General features: G+C 45.5%; 1 protein-coding gene across 1 annotated transcript; it reads left to right on the forward strand.

Moving 5' to 3' along the window:
• The first annotated feature begins 453 nt into the window (after positions 1–453).
• LOC149389960 (uncharacterized) lies at positions 454–4,780 on the forward strand. The gene is made up of 7 exons (XM_089622777.1): positions 454–1,022; positions 1,140–2,019; positions 2,875–2,989; positions 3,350–3,480; positions 3,577–4,061; positions 4,196–4,349; positions 4,757–4,780. The coding sequence occupies exons 1-7, from the start codon at positions 454–456 to the stop codon at positions 4,778–4,780; spliced, it is 2,358 nt and encodes a 785-aa protein (XP_089478903.1).
• Positions 4,781–16,204: the final 11,424 nt, after the last annotated feature.

The raw sequence follows: 16,204 nt of genomic DNA on the forward strand, positions 1-16,204 counted from the left end.
CTGCTTCTCTCAGCTCCTTCTCTCTCCTAGAAATTGTTTTTCCTTTTTGTAGTCGGTGATCAGTTCTGTTACAGGTTTAGTTCGCCGGAGAAGTCAGTTTGGTGCAACCTCTTCTCATTCCGCCGTTGTATCCTGGGAGGTAAATTACTCGTCGTTTCCGGCACCCACGGGGAGGGCAATATTACTTTAAGGAGACCGTCGAACGGTCCTCGGCGTAGCTTCCTTTTTGTTTATATTCTTTGTTCATAATAGTGTTGTGTTGTATTTCTTATTTCCTTTCCTCAAGCTGTCAGTTTTATTTTCCAGAAAAATAAATATTTTTCTAGTAATATATCTAACAATCTTAAAGTAATACCTGCTCTGAGATAGCTTGCTCGTGGAAGGAGTTTTCGTATTTATTTTATTTGTGTTGATTGTTTCAACAATTTAATTTGGGTGTTTTCTTTTGTAGTAATGGAAAACAACAACAACAATACCTTTGTGAACGGAGTGGATGCGTCGGGGAATCCGATCATCCCGCTGCCTTCCAACGTGGAGGTATTGACGACCAACGCCTCAAACCCGAGCATCGTCGTGCAAAACTTGGCGGAGGCTTCGGCCGGGAACGGACCCGAGCGTCTTGTTCAATCGATGGCATCTATGGCCGTGAACGGACCCGTGGGTCATGTTCAAAATGCGGACGCGGTCCGAGGGCCTCCCGTGATGATGCCGGCCGAGAAACCGGGGAAGTTCGATGGCTTGAACTTCAAAAGATGGCTACAAAAGATGCTCTTCTATTTGACCACCATTGGTCTTGTACGATTTTTGACCGACGATCCTCCGATTCTCCAAGAGGACGAGACCGATCCGAAAGTGAGAATGGCATTTCTCGCTTGGAAGGATTCCGACTATTTGTGTCGGAATTATGTGATGAATTGTCTAGCAGACTACCTATACAACGTGTATAGTTCCAAGGCGTCTTCGAAAGAGCTTTGGGAATCACTCGATCGGAAATACAAGACCGAGGACGCGGGCTCAAAGAAGTACATCGTGGGCCGCTTCCTCGAGTTCAAAATGGTGGACAATAAGACGGTAGTGAGTCAAGTGCAAGATTTACAACTTATCTTTCACGAGATTCAAGCCGAGGGAATGACCATTAGCGAGTCTTTCCAAGTTGCCTCCGTCATCGAGAAGCTACCTTCGGGTTGGAAGGAATTCAAGAACTACCTTAAGCACAAGCGAAAGGAAATGAGTCTTGAAGATTTGGTGGTTCGCCTTCGCATAGAGGAAGACAACCGTGGCTCCGACAAGAGGTTCAAAACCACGTCCGAGAGAGCCAACATCGTCGAGCATGGTAAAGGCTCGAGAGGCAAGAAGCCCGCCAACAAGCTTGGGGCTAAAGGGGCTGCCTTCAAGAAGAAGAACCAACAAAAGTTTGTTGGAAAGTGCTTCAACTGCGACAAAGAAGGTCACCGCGCCGCGGATTGCCGAAAGCCGCAAAAGAAGAAGAAGAGTGAGGCCAATGCCGTCGAGACCGAGAAAGATGACCAATTTCTCGTCGCCGTGGTCTGCGAAGTACACTTGGTCGATTCAAACCCCAAGGAGTGGTGGTTAGACACTGGAGCTACCCGCCATGTTTGCTCCGACAAAACCGCGTTTTGCTCGCTCGACATGCGCCCGACTGGGGAGAAGCTGTTCATGGGAAATTTGGCCACCTCCGACGTCATGGGGATTGGCCACGTCATCCTCAAAATTACCTCTGGGAAGGAAATGAAGCTTACCAACGTTCTCTACGTACCCGACATTAGGAAGAATCTAATTTCTGGAACTCTCCTATCTAACCATGGGAATAAGATGGTTTTTGAGTCTCAAAGGATTGTTCTTAGTAAAAATGGGATGTATGTGGGTGAAGGCTATATTAAAGATAATATGTGGAAGATGAATGTAATCGCCATTACTGGCAAGAATGATAATGAGAATGCTTCCTCTTCTGCGTATATGCTTGAGTCATCTAATTTGTGGCATGGTAGACTTGGTCATGTGAATTATGATACTTTGCGCAAATTAATTAATTTGGATTGTATACCAAAATTTAATATTGACTCTAAACACAAATGTGAGATATGTGTTGAAGCCAAATTAACGAGAACATCCTTTCATAGTGTTGAATGGAAAAGTGAGTCACTTGAATTAATCCATACCGATTTATGCGTTTTGAAATTCATGCCTACGATAGGTGGTAACAAATACTTTGTGACTTTTATTGACGATAGTACGAAGTATTGTTATGTGTATTTGCTTAAAAGCAAAGATGAGGCAATTGAGAAATTTACCATATACAAATTGGAAGTTGAGAATCAACTTGGTTAAAAGATTAAAACGGTGCGTAGTGATCGTGGAGGTGAATATGTGGAACAATTTGGTACATTTTGTGCTCAACATGGAATTATTCATGAAGTCACTCCACCATATTCTCCTCAATCGAATGGCGTTGCCGAACGAAAGAACCGGACTCTTAAAGAGATGATGAATGCAATGTTGCTAAGCTCGGGGTTACCACAAGAAATGTGGGGGGAAGCCATTTTGGCTGAAAATTATCTTTTGAATAAGATACCTCGAAAGAAAGAGGATAAATCCCCGTCTGAATTATTTAGAGGAACGAAGTCTTCCTATAAATACTTGCGAATGTGGGGGTGCTTGGCCAAGGTTTTGGCTCCCGCACCTAAAAGGATGAGGATCGGTCCGAAGACCGTAGATTGTGTATTCATTGGCTATGCACATCATAGCAACGCTTATCGCTTCATTGTACACGAATCTAAGAATCCTGATATAAACAAAGGTTCTATTATTGAGTCTAAAAATGCATCGTTTTTTGAACATGTATTTCCGTATAAGACTAAGGAAGATGAGCCGAGTTCGTCAAATCAACAATTTGAGAATATAGAAGATATATCTCAAGATTTTGATGAGGAATCCGAGGATGAGATAGAATCTGAACAACCTCGAAGAGGTAAGCGAGCTAGGGTGGAGAAGTCATTTGGATCTGATTTCCTTACCTATATGTTAGAGGCCGAACCTCTAAGTTATAAAGAGGCTGTAAATTTAGTCGAGGGTCACTTATGGAAGGACGCCATAAGAAGTGAAATTGACTCGATAATGCATAACCACACGTGGGAACTAGTTGACCTTCCTCCTGGAAGTAAAACTCTTGGTTCTAAGTGGATCTTCACAAGGAAGATGAAAGTGGATGGCTCAATTGATAAATACAAGGCGAGACTTGTAATTAAGGGTTATAGTCAAAAAGAAGGTCTTGACTATTTTGATACTTATTCTCCCGTGACGAGAATAACATCTATAAGATTGATTATAGCCATTACCACTTTGCGCAACCTTGAAATCCATCAAATGGATGTCAAAACTGCTTTCCTAAATGGTGATATCGAAGAAGAGATCTACATGGACCAACCCGAGGGGTGTGTAGCACATGGGCAAGAGAGGAAAGTATGTAAATTGATTAAGTCATTGTATGGACTCAAACAAGCCCCAAAACAATGGCATGAAAAATTTGACAATGTAATGATGTCAAATGGCTTCAAGATCAACGAGTGTGACAAGTGGGTCTACATTAAAACGACCGAACGCGGTTATGTAATTTTGTGTCTATATGTAGATGATATGCTTATTGTTGGGAGCAATGAAAGCATGATTAAATCCACAAAAGATATATTGAATTCGAGATTTGATATGAAAGATTTGGGATTAGCCGATGTTATCTTGGGGATCAAGATTAAAAGAACATCAAATGGACTTGTTTTGAGTCAATCACACTATGTTGATAAAATTCTAGACAAATTTGCAAAGGATGATAGTGGAGTCTCTAGAACTCCTATCGACGCTAGTCACCATTTGTCTAAGAATAAAGGAGATAGCGAGTCTCAAAACGAGTATGCTAGAATAATAGGAAGTCTAATGTATTTGATGAATTGTACTAGGCCTGACTTAGCTTACTCTGTAAGTAGACTTGCGAGATACACGAGTAATCCAAGCTCTGAGCACTGGAAAACAATCGTGAAAGTACTGAGGTATTTACGATTTACTCGTGAATATGGTCTACACTATAGTAGACATCCCGAAGTCATTGAAGGTTTTACTGACGCGAGTTGGATATCTGATATACAAGACTCTAAAGCCACAAGTGGATATGTATTCACTTTAGGTGGTCAGCTGTGTCTTGGAAATCCTCAAAACAAACCGTGATAACTAGATCCACGATGGAATCTGAGTTTGTTGCTTTGGATAAGTGTGGTGAAGAAGCTGAGTGGCTAAGAAACTTCATAGAGGATATTCCAAATTGCATAACACCCGTGCCGGCAATATGTATACATTGTTATAACCAATCTGCTATTGGTAGAGCACAAAGTGTTATGTATAATGGTAAGTCTAGACATATCCGTCGACGACATAACACCATTAGACAACTTCTCTCGTCTGGAGTCATAAGTGTTGACTATGTAAGGTCCAAAGACAATATTGCGGATCCGCTAACCAAGGGGTTAAATAGGGACCAAGTAGAGAAGATGTCAATAGGAATGGGATTTAGCAAAGGAAACCCAACCATGATGACTGGAGATCCCAAGACTTGGTTCAAAGGGACAACCTAACTGCTAGAATGAAGAGAGGTCAATGTGGGGGAAAACCCCGGTCCTATTCCTATGATAAAACCAGTGACACCCATACGAGGCTAAGCATTGTGTTTTTAATGATTCTTTGAAATCAGATCTTTGAGATTTCGAACGAGTAATGCGGGATTACTCTTTGTCATAAGGATCACCTATGTGAGAGAGAAGTGAGGCCGCTTCGAAAGAGAATTAAAGGGGCGTAATCCTTTAGAAAATCTAACAGAACCAAGCGCATGTTCAGGGCCGAAATGAACATAACCATGAGAACTAAAACCTGTGGCAGGAAAATATCAGCGAGATATATGCTCATCGTTTATATACAAACGACTAACAGTTCAAGGACATCGTGTCTACCGAGTAGTCCGTAAACATGACATACTTCTACGAGGGAAGGTTCAAGGACTTTGTCTACCTATCCTACACTGGTATTGACCGTAGAACTGATCACCATATTGAGTCGTGTCGAGTCTTTTTGTTGTCGTCATGCAATTTCATTCATGTGGGGGATTGTTGGAATATTAGAGAGGAAAATGGAAAATATTGACTATTTATTGTCTATTAAGCTGCTGTTTTTAGGCAAAGTCTTGAGTGGGGTCCACTCAATGGAATTTGATAATTCTTTCGTATTATTCTTCCTTGCGGAATGGGGTATAATATCGATTATAATTTTGCCAAAAACGGAGGTAGAATGAATGAGAAATTGATGTGTGAAGTATGCTGTATGTCACATTGAGAAAGTGGGCGAACTGACTAAGTCAGTCCAGCTCGACTGGACGAGGCGAGCTCAATTAGACGAGCTCGACTGGTCCAGCTCGACTGAGCGAGGCGAGCTCAAGTGGGCGAGGCAAGCTCGACTAGACAAGCTCGACTGGACGAGCTCGACTGGACGAGCTTGACAGGACTTAGTGACGAAGTCAGTTCGACTGGACGAGCTGGACAGGGAGAGCCCGACAGGACTAAGTGTCGAAGTCTCTCAAGCTCGACTGGACGAGCTCAACAGAACGAGCTAGACCGGACGAGCTCGACTGGACTTAATGACGAAGTCAGTTCGACTGGACGAGCTCGACTAGACGAGCTCGACCAGACGAAGAGGTAGAGCGTACGTTTGAGACTTAAAGCCAACAGTTTGGATTCTTCAATCCAATGGTTCTTTGAGCATTAAGTACTCTTTATGGCTGTGTAACAATGCCATTAAGGCTGAAAACGTTTGACTGTTCACTTGGCCGTGAGTTCAAGACCGTGTATTAAATGGTTGCAATAACCTGCATTTGACTGCCTTTAAGACTGGACAGTTTTGGAACTTCAAACAACTCAGCCTTGGCCTTTATATATAGAGGCTTGCTCTTCTCATTAGAAGAGACACGAACACACACAGAAACACACAGTTTCCTCTGCTTCTCTCAGCTCCTTCTCTCTCCCAGAAATTGTTTTTCCTTTTTGTAGTCGGTGATCAGTTCTGTTACAGGTTTAGTTCGCCGGAGAAGTCAGTTTGGTGCAACCTCTTCTCATTCCGCCGTTGTATCCTGGGAGGTAAATTGCTCGTCGTTTCCGGCACCCACGGGGAGGACAATATTACTTTAAGGAGACCGTCGAACTGTCCTCGGCGTAGCTTCCTTTTTGTTTATATTCTTTGTTCATAATAGTGTTGTGTTGTATTTCTTATTTCCTTTCCTCAAGCTGTCAGTTTTATTTTCCAGAAAAATAAGTATTTTTCTAGTAATATATCTAACAAGTCAGCCCATGTTTCTAAATGGGAAACTCTATTTTAAAACGATACGGGGCTTGCATAAGCATAGCTTTCGGAGAATACTTAATAAAAACGGAAAAGTAGTAGCGCCAGCAGATTCTTACTTGTCATTATTTTGGTTAGCAAAAGTGGACAAATTAGATCTCAATGTTGGGATAAGGTAGATTTTCTCTCTGACATTCATGAACCCCCTGAACTATATTAATTATATATTAATCCGGATAATTACATGACATATTATCTTTGTTTATCTTAAACAAAATAATTCCTAAATCATGCATGTTCTAACATGTTCGCTTCATGGTACAACGGTTTAACACGATCATAAACTTAGCTTCGGCAATCTTAGAGACAAAGATGCATGCATCTAACTATGTTCTTCAAAAGTACTATGACATATATATATATATATATATATATATAACCGGTATATACACCAAGAATTAATACAATGTATCATTGATCACTTTCTGGAATTAAAGCATGTTTTCTCTTGTATATATGTGTAAATTATGTTCTTTTATATTTGTTTAATTTTTGTAAAATTAAGTAGCTTACATGCTTTTTTTTTTTTTTTTTTGCACCGGCCAGTATCATTCGTTTTCTCTATAGTATAATTAGGTCACGCCTACTAATAACTATAATATTTTCCAGTTGAATTAGGTTTATTTCTTCAAAATTAAGGGGCGTTTGGTTTAGTTTTCTAAACTCGTTTTCTGTTTTTAAATTTTGTTTTCTGATTCTAATTTTAAATTTAAAAAACAGATTTAGAACTACATTTCAGAATATTTTAAAATATTGTTTGGTTATGTTTTACATTTAATTATTTCAGAGTTTAATTTAAAATATAAGAGAGATAAAATAAAAAACACATTTTCATTGTTTTCTGTTTTCTAAACAAATTTCAAAGAAAAATAAACATGGTTCTAAATATGTTTTCTAAATTAATAACCAAACATGTTTTCTAAAATTGTTTTCTAAAATTTAGAATTAGAAAACAGAAAACAAATTTGGAAAACTAAATCAAATAGGACTAAGTAAAATTTAAAAAAAAAAACACCTAACAGCCTCGATGAAGGTGATATATGAGCTCATAATACTTATAATCACGCACACAATAGATATATACTGGAACATGCAAGCACATGCACATGATAGTTACATACAGGCCAAGGAATCAGAGTATGTGACGAATGGCTATAATATATGACACGTTCGGAAGAAATTTGACCAATATATATCACCTTATATGGCTTTTGTACTGGATTCCAACAATGGTGGGCTAACAGTCGTTGAATTATTATTTAATAATTATCTTATGAACAGAATGTATATTTAATAAGCGTAGCTGGCTTAGCAAACAAATGTTATATGGCGGCTGTCACACATGAATATATCAAATATATGATTACATAACAGTTACGCAATTCATTATTAGATATTGCGGTTGCTCACTATCACAGTATTTGTCCATCTCATTATGCATTTTGCAGTACGATATTTGTTTATAGAAAAATTTAAATCTCATTTGTACTTATGCGTATAATTTGTGTTTTGTCATCACCTTATAGATGTAAAATGAGTTCGAGAGAATTTTAAATGACAGTTATATTGTCCTTAAACAATATATATACTCGATCGCAGGGGACGTAGTGAGAAAAGCTCGATCGTCAAGGAGATTAATTTGAAAAAAAAATATTTTGTCAAAGTATGTAATAAAATAGTCAATATTTCATAAATTAGTCAAAACATGCAACAAATATTTGAAGTCTAGTCATCTGCAACGAGAAGGTAACGAAATGTCAAAATATTTAATCATGCTTAAAAACTTTTTAATCCACACTCTTGTAAGAAGAAGAAGAAGAAGAAGAAGAAGAAGAAGAAGATGAAGACTGGCGGTGGTGATGAGGATCGACGACGATATTGGCCACAAATATCGGCGACAAAAAATTCGTCGTCGTGCGAATCTTGAAGTCGCGAAGCTTTTGGGGTGGGATTGAAATTTGTTCTAATTAGTTTTAGGTTGTTTAGTTTAATATTTACATGTTTAGGTTTTTTAGTTTTGATTAGTTTAGGTTAATTGAAATTGTAATTAGTTTAATAATATGTTTAGGTTGTTTAGTTTTGATTAGTTTAGGTTAATTGAAATTGTAATTAGTTTAATGATATGTGTTAAACTGTTAATCATGAAATTAAAATTAGTTATGTTATTTTATAATTTAGTTTTATTTCACACATTTTTTTATAAATGAGTTGAGATTATTGTATTTTTGTTGTAAACGAGCCACAGATGTTCTGTTTAGGGTTTAGCTGATTATTAGGATAGTTTTGGATGATTTGTATATGCTTTTAAATGAGTTTGCAAGTTTTTGGTATGTTAGTATTATAGGGGAAACTCTGCCGAAATTTAGATTGAGTTTCAGGTCTATTATTCTCAAAACCCTAATTTTTTCAATTCGACTTCAAATAACATAAAATTCATAATCTCATCTTCATTCATTGATCTTCGTCACGTATCAATAAGTAATCGACTTCATTTGTCTTTGTCACTTAGCAACAACTCTTAATAATTGTTCTTTTTCCCTTTCGTTTAGCGAAATCAATGTCCAATCCAAGTAGAGATTGGATCACCGAGAACAATTGGTTGTCCTTGCAGTATAAAATCGGAGTTAATGAATTTATCCGCGCTGCAAGAAGATTTCCGAACGATAATTACGAATATCGATGTCCTTGCAAGCCTTGCAAGAACGTGAGATGGCACGACATTGGGGTTGTAAGGCATCATCTGGTAAACAAAGGGTTTACCCCGGGCTACACAGAATGGTATCATCATGGCGAGGTCGTGCGTTCCGTCGGTCATCTTGAAGAAGTCCCCATCGGAGAAACAGCCCAGAGAGGAGTAGGAGGAATACATGCTGTTGTGGAGGATATAAGAGATCACGAGGATTTCGATGGTGTTACGGAGCCGGCTCCGAGCGATGTGCGTGCGGAGGAGCAAGTGGAAGACTTGTTCGCTAAGTTGGAAGCGGAATTGTACCCTAGATGCAAGGAGTTTTTGTCGTTGTCATTCTTGGTTCAGTTGATGCACCTTAAAGTCACGAACCATTGGACGAATAAGTCGTTCACAGAACTGCTGCAGCTTTTGAGGAAGTCTCATCCAGCCGGTAATCGAATACCGGAGAAGCACTACGAGGCAAAAGCAAAGCTGAAGCATTTTGGCATGGGATACGAGATGATCGACGTGTGCATTAATGACTGTGTCCTATTCCAAAAACATCTCGTGAACGTCGACGTGTGCCCGATATGTAACGAGAGTAGATGGAAGCCAACTGGTAAGAAGATACCGCAAAAGATATTGCGATATTTTCCCTTGAAAGATCGATTGAAGCGACTGTACGCATCTCGACACACGGCTCTTCATATGCAGTGGCACGAAAGAGATCGCGTCAGGGAAGGTGGCGTTCTACGACATCCTACAGATGGTACAACGTGGAAGAATTTGGACGAGAGATATCCAGGTTTTGCTGCAGAGCCTCGGAACGTACTGCTTGGGCTAGCTGCGGATGGATTCAACCCGTTTGGGGATATGAACCTATCATACAGCATGTGGCCTGCAGTATTTACAGCGTACACCTTGCCGCCTTGGTTGTGCATGAAGAAAGAGTACCTGATGCTCACGCTTCTGATCTCGAGGCCTCATTCACCAGGAAAAGATATGGACGATTTTTTGCAGCCTGTGGTTGAAGAGCTGAAAGAACTGTGGGAGAATGGAGTCCGCGTTCGTGATGGAGCCAAAGATGAAGTGTTTCGGTTGCGTGCCGCGTTACTTTGGACGATAAACGATTTTACGGCTACATCGTATTTATCGGGATGGAGCGGCCAGGGGTATCTCGCTTGCCCTACGTGCAACTTTGACACACTGTCCCTAAAAGTCAAAAACAGGATCGTTTACTACGACCATCGTCGGTTCTTAAAAAGGCGTCACCGATTGAGGAAAATCAACGATCACTACAAAGATAAGCACGAGAAACGAAATAAACTCAAGAAGTTGACTTCGCAAGACATACTCGCTCAGTTGTCTGGTGTTTCTTGCACGACTACTGGCAAACATGCTGCCTCTGTAGGCAAAAAATGAAAGCGAGCTGAATTGGACCAAGAAAAGCATCTTTTACGAGTTGCCGTACTGGTCTGAGTCCCAAGTGAAACACAACATGGACGTGATGCACGTAGAGAAGAACGTGTGTGAGAATCTTCTTAGGACGATGCTCAGCTTGGAAAAGAAGAACTATGACACCGAGAAGGCGAGGCTTGACTTGATGGACGTGGGCATCAAGACCGCTTTGCACTTGGAACCAAATGGGGGTGGGTATTACAAACCGCGAGCGTCGTACGTTTTGACCCTTGAGCAGAGACAACGATTTAGAGAGTACTTAAAATCTGTCAAATTTCCCGATGGTCTCGCTGGGAATTAAAAAAAAATGTGACAACATATGGGAAGCTCACAGGTTTGAAGTCGCATGATTGCCACGTGATCTTGCAAAGATTGTTGGCTGTTGGTGTTGTCGGCCCGTCAACAATCGACACGGGCAAAATCACAACGTCGCCTCCCGGCCGACCAAGCTCCCGGCCGGCAACCTCCCGGCCGGCAGAAGTGCTGACCTCGGCCTTGCCTTAGCCAACAGCCGGCCCAAGGTTTTCCTCGGCCATTGGCCGACCCTAAGGCTTGCCTCGGCCAATGGCCGGCCCAAGGCTTGCCTCGGCCATTGGCCGGCCCAAGGCCTACCTCGGCCAATGGCCGGCTCTAGAGCCTCCCCTCGGCCATTGGCCGGCTCTAAAGCCTTCCCTCGACCAATGGCCGGCTCTAGAGCCTTCCCTCGGCCATTGGCCGACCCAAACTTGTTCACTCGGCCAAGGGGTATTCAAACCACCCCTTGGCTGCCTATAAATACATGGGCCGCTCCCCTAGTCCAGGTAATCCATTTTTGAGTCCCGAAACGCTGTCGAACTCGTACTTCGCTCGTTTCGCTCATCTTTGGCCTCTCACCACCCTTAAAACCTCTATACTCCACCTCAATCCCACTAATGTTGAGCTTCGGAGAGGTAAACAGGGGCACCCCCCCTGTTTCCCCTTTGTAGTTCACAATCTTTTTCTTGCTTTTCAGGTATCGAGACGAGGTGAGCTTGACCCACAGCTAAGGGACGACTTGGGACACCAAGTCCGACACGCTCGAGCCGGAGTGAGACCACTTGGTCCGGCCTTGGGTCTAACCAGTCTGGGCTCCTAAATAGTTGTCCGAAAAACAGCGACAACATTTTGGCGCTAGAAGGAGGGGCCTCTCGACCTTGGCGACGCATTCCCTCTACCACGTTCATTCCTGCTACCTCTACGACTCTCGAGAGATGAGTCGTATCCCCGCCACCTCCGTGGGCGCCCGAGCGACTAGCTCGAGGCGCGACCTCCAAAGCTCCGCGCACCGTCTCGAAGGGTAACCTCATGATAATGAGAGCCAGCCCCGAGACCAGGCGAATGACCTCGAGGCTGCAGTCCGAGAGGACGCGGCTCGAAGGCTCGCCGAACTCCTAGACCGCCCCGGCGTCACCGGCGCGCTCATCGCCGACCTCCTCGACTCCAACAACGTCGACGACATCAACCACGAGACCAACCTCGACCATGCTATTCACGAAAGTGGACACACGCGCACGCTTCCAAGGGGACACCCTCGGGCGACCGTGTCAAATCGTCAACTTTCTGATGAGCACCCGCGCGCGCCCTCGAGGGGACACCCTCGGGCGACCACGTCAAGACGACAAGTGTCGAGCGGTACACAGGGGCGCTCGACATCTAGGCCCCGAGAGCGACGCTCCAAGCTCACCATCCGCGTCCGAAACCCCCGTGGAGATGACGACAACAATGGCCGTGTCGTCTATCGAGAACGTCGCTCAAATGACGCACTCTCGCCTAAAGTGATAGGGACGGCCGCCGGAGACTTGAGAGATCACCTCAATTCCTGGAAGGAATCCCACGAGAGCGACTTGAGAGAAAAGCTCAACGCCCAACGCGAGATCGCGAGCACGATCGTCTTGAGGCAGCGACCACCCAACATTGATCAAGCACCCGACCAGAAGCGCGCAGCCACGCTTGTGATACCGGCCGTTGGTCCCGAGCCACGAAGGAAAAGGCGCCGGAAGGGTCAAGTCCCTAACGACCACCCTTCTCCAGCCCCAAAGCGATCCTTCGTCCCGCTCAACACAACGCCCGACCGGATCCAAAGCTTACGCCGCGATGACCTGGGAAGCCCCGCTCCACTCACAAAGGACCCCGCGAAGCGAGATCGAAGTTGGTTCTGCGAATACCACAAAGATCACGGGCACGTGACGATCGAATGCAACCAGCTTAAGAAGCGAATTGATTCCCTAATTCGAGGTGGGGACTTCAAGGAATTCGTCGCGTCTGCTAACAAGCCATGAGTGTCGTTACTTCGACCCTTAAACTCACGACCGAGCTCGATCGACCTCGTGATTGCTTTTATTTCAAAAATGTAATTTTCTTTTTTCATAAAAGAAGGCCAAGTGCCAAGACTACCTGTAACGACCCCCTTTATTGAAGTAAAAGTTATTCTACACATGACAACTCTTTTGTATACCTCCAACACGAGAGTTTCTTGGCCTTCGTCTCACAAACGCAGGAAACTCGGGGGGCTAACAGGGATCAAAACTCAAAAACAAAAACAACAAAAAAAAAGTGTAGTAAAGTCTCAAGGGGCCGATGGTTAGGCCGGAGGTCCCAAAGAAAGACTTTTCACGTAACTCCTCGTGCAGGCTCTACATGAGTCCTCGAGTTGAGTCCCGCGTCCACGAGTCGACTGATACTCCTCGTGCCGACTCTTCACGAAACTCCTCGTGCAGGCTCTACGTGAGTCCTCGAGTCGAGTTCGAGTCCACGAGTCGACAAGCTACTCCTCGTGCCAACTTCACACATCTCCTCGAGACGAGTTCACTCCTCGAGTCGAGTTCGAGTCCACGAGTCGACAAGCTACTCCTCGTGCCAACTCCACATGTCTCCTCGAGATGAGTTCATTCCTCGAGTCGAGTTCGAGTCCACGAGTCGACAAGCTACTCCTCGTGCCGACTTCACATGTCTCCTCGAGATGAGTTCATTCCTCGAGTCGAGCTCCGAGTCCGCGAGTCGACCGATACTCCTCGCGCTGACTCTTCACGAAACTCCTCGTGCAGGCTACATAAGCCCTCGAGCCGAGTTCGAGTCCACGAGTCGACCGATACCCCTCGTGCCGACTTCACGTGCCTCCTCGAGACGAGTTCATTCCTCGAGTCGAGTTCGAGTCCACGAGTCGACAAGCTACTTCTCGTGGCAACTCCACATGTCTCCTCGAGATGCGTTCACTCCTCGAGTCGAGTTCGAATCCACGAATCGACAAGCTACTCCTCGAGATGAGTTCATTCCTCGAGTCGAGTTCGAGTCCACGAGTCGACAAGCTACTCCTCGTGGCAACTTCACACATCTCCTCGAGACGAGTTCACTCCTCGAGTCGAGTTCGAGTCCACGAGTCGACAAGCTACTCCTCGTGCCAACTCCACATGTCTCCTCGAGATGAGTTCATTCCTCGAGTCGAGTTCGAGTCCATGAGTCGACAGGCTACTCCTCGTGCCGACTTCACATGTCTCCTCGAGATGAGTTCATTCCTCGACTCGAGCTCCGAGTCCGCGAGTCGACCGATACTCCTCGCGCCGACTTTTCATGAAACTCCTCGTGCAGGATCTACGTGAGTCCTCGAGCCGAGTTCGAGTCCGCGAGTCGACTGATACTCCTCGTGCTGACTCTTCACATATCTCCTCGAGATGAGTTTATTCCTCGAGTTGAGTCCGAGTCCACGAGTTGACTAATACTCCTCGTGCCGACTCTTCACGTAACTCGTCGAGATGAATTCATTCCTCGAGTCAAGTTCGAATCCACGAGTCGACCGATACTCCTCGTGCCGATTCTTCACGCAGCTCCTCGTGCAGGCTCTACGTAAGTCCTCGAGTCGAGTTCGAGTCCACGAGTCGACTGATACTCCTCGTGCCGACTCTTCGCACATCTCCTCGAGACGAGCTCATTCCTCGAGTCGAGTTCGAGTCCACGAGTCGACTGATGCTCCTCATTCCGACTCTTCGCACATCTCCTCGAGACGAGGTCATTCCTCGAGTCGAGTTCGAGTCCACGAGTCGACTGATGCTCCTCGTGCCGACTCTTCGCACATCTCCTCGAGACGAGGTCATTCCTCGAGTCAAGTTCGAGTCCACGAGTCGACTGATACTCCTCACGCCGACTCTTCACGAAACTCCTCGTGCAGGCTCCACGTGAGTCCTCGAGTCGAGTTCGGGTCCGTGAGTCGACCGATACTCCTCGTGCCGACTTCACATACCTCCCCGAGACGAGTTCATTCCTCGAGTTGAATATCGAGCCCACAAGCCAACTAACCACTCCTCGTGCAGGCTCTACAAGAGCCCTCGGGTTGAGTCCCAAGTCCACAAGTCAACTAACTACTCCTCATGAAGGCTCTACATGAGTCCTCGAGTTGAGTCTTGAGTCCGCGCTCGCCGCCCAACTCGTGAGCCGATAGGCAACGAGTTACAAATGGGTTCAGGGCTTGCGTCCGCTGGGCGTATCTGGTCTAGCCAGCGTCCACGGGAAACCTGGCCACACAAATGTGGCATCGCGCTCGCCGCCCAGCTCGTGAGCCGATAGGCAACGAGTTACAAATGGGTTCAGGGCTTGCGTCCGCTGGGCGTATCTGGTCTAGCCAGCGTCCACGGGAAACCTGGCCACACAAATGTGGCATCGCGCTCGCCGCCCAGCTCGTGAGCCGATAGGCAACGAGTTACAAATGGGTTCAAGGCTTGCGTCCGCTGGGCGTATCTGGTCTAGCCAGCGTCCACGGGAAACCTGGCCACACAAATGTGGCATCGCACTCGCCGCCCAGCTCGTGAGCCGATAGGTAACGAGTTACAAATGGGTTCAAGGCTTGCGTCCGCTGGGCGTATCTGGTCTAGCCAGCGTCCACGGGAAACCTGGCCACACAAATGTGGCATCGCGCTCGCCGCCCAGCTCGTGAGCCGATAGGCAACGAGTTACAAATGGGTTCAAGGCTTGCGTCCGCCTGGGCGTATCTGGTCTAGCCAGCGTCCACGGGAAACCTGGCCACACAAATGTGGCATCGTGCTCGCCGCCCAGCTCGTGAGCCGATAGGCAACGAGTTACAAATGGGTTCAAGGCTTGTGTCCGCCAGGGCGTATCTGGTCTAGCCAGCGTCCACGGGAAACCTGGCCACACGAATGTAGCACCGCGCTCGCCGCCCAGCTCGTGAGCCGAAAGGCAGCGAGTTACAAATGGGTTTCAAAGTCTTGCGTCTGCCCGGGCGTATCTGGTCTAGCCAGCGTCCGTGGGAAACTCGGTCACACAAACGTGGCACCATGGCCCCCCGAGGCCCAGGCCATGCGGACCGATCACGCCTTCATTGGTAGGTCGAGAAAGTAAGTCACGCACGATCAACTCGGAACAAAAGCTGTCCCTCGTGACGCACAATAAGTCATCCCCCGCGACGCACAACAAGCCGTCCCTTGCGACGCACAAAGGCCGTCCCTCGTGACGCACAATAAGCCGTCCCTCGTGACGCACAATAAGCCGTCTCTCGTGACGCACAAAGGCCGTCCCTCGCAACGCGCAAGGATCGTCCCTCGTGACGCACCAAAACCACCTCTCGCGATGCGTTGAAAACCTTCCTGCGGCGCACTCGCGAAC

Source organism: Urtica dioica, chromosome 8 (genome assembly GCF_054948205.1).
Source record: "Urtica dioica subsp. dioica isolate 48M chromosome 8, U.dioica_male_clone48M_v1_H2, whole genome shotgun sequence".
Taxonomy (NCBI): domain Eukaryota; kingdom Viridiplantae; phylum Streptophyta; class Magnoliopsida; order Rosales; family Urticaceae; genus Urtica; species Urtica dioica.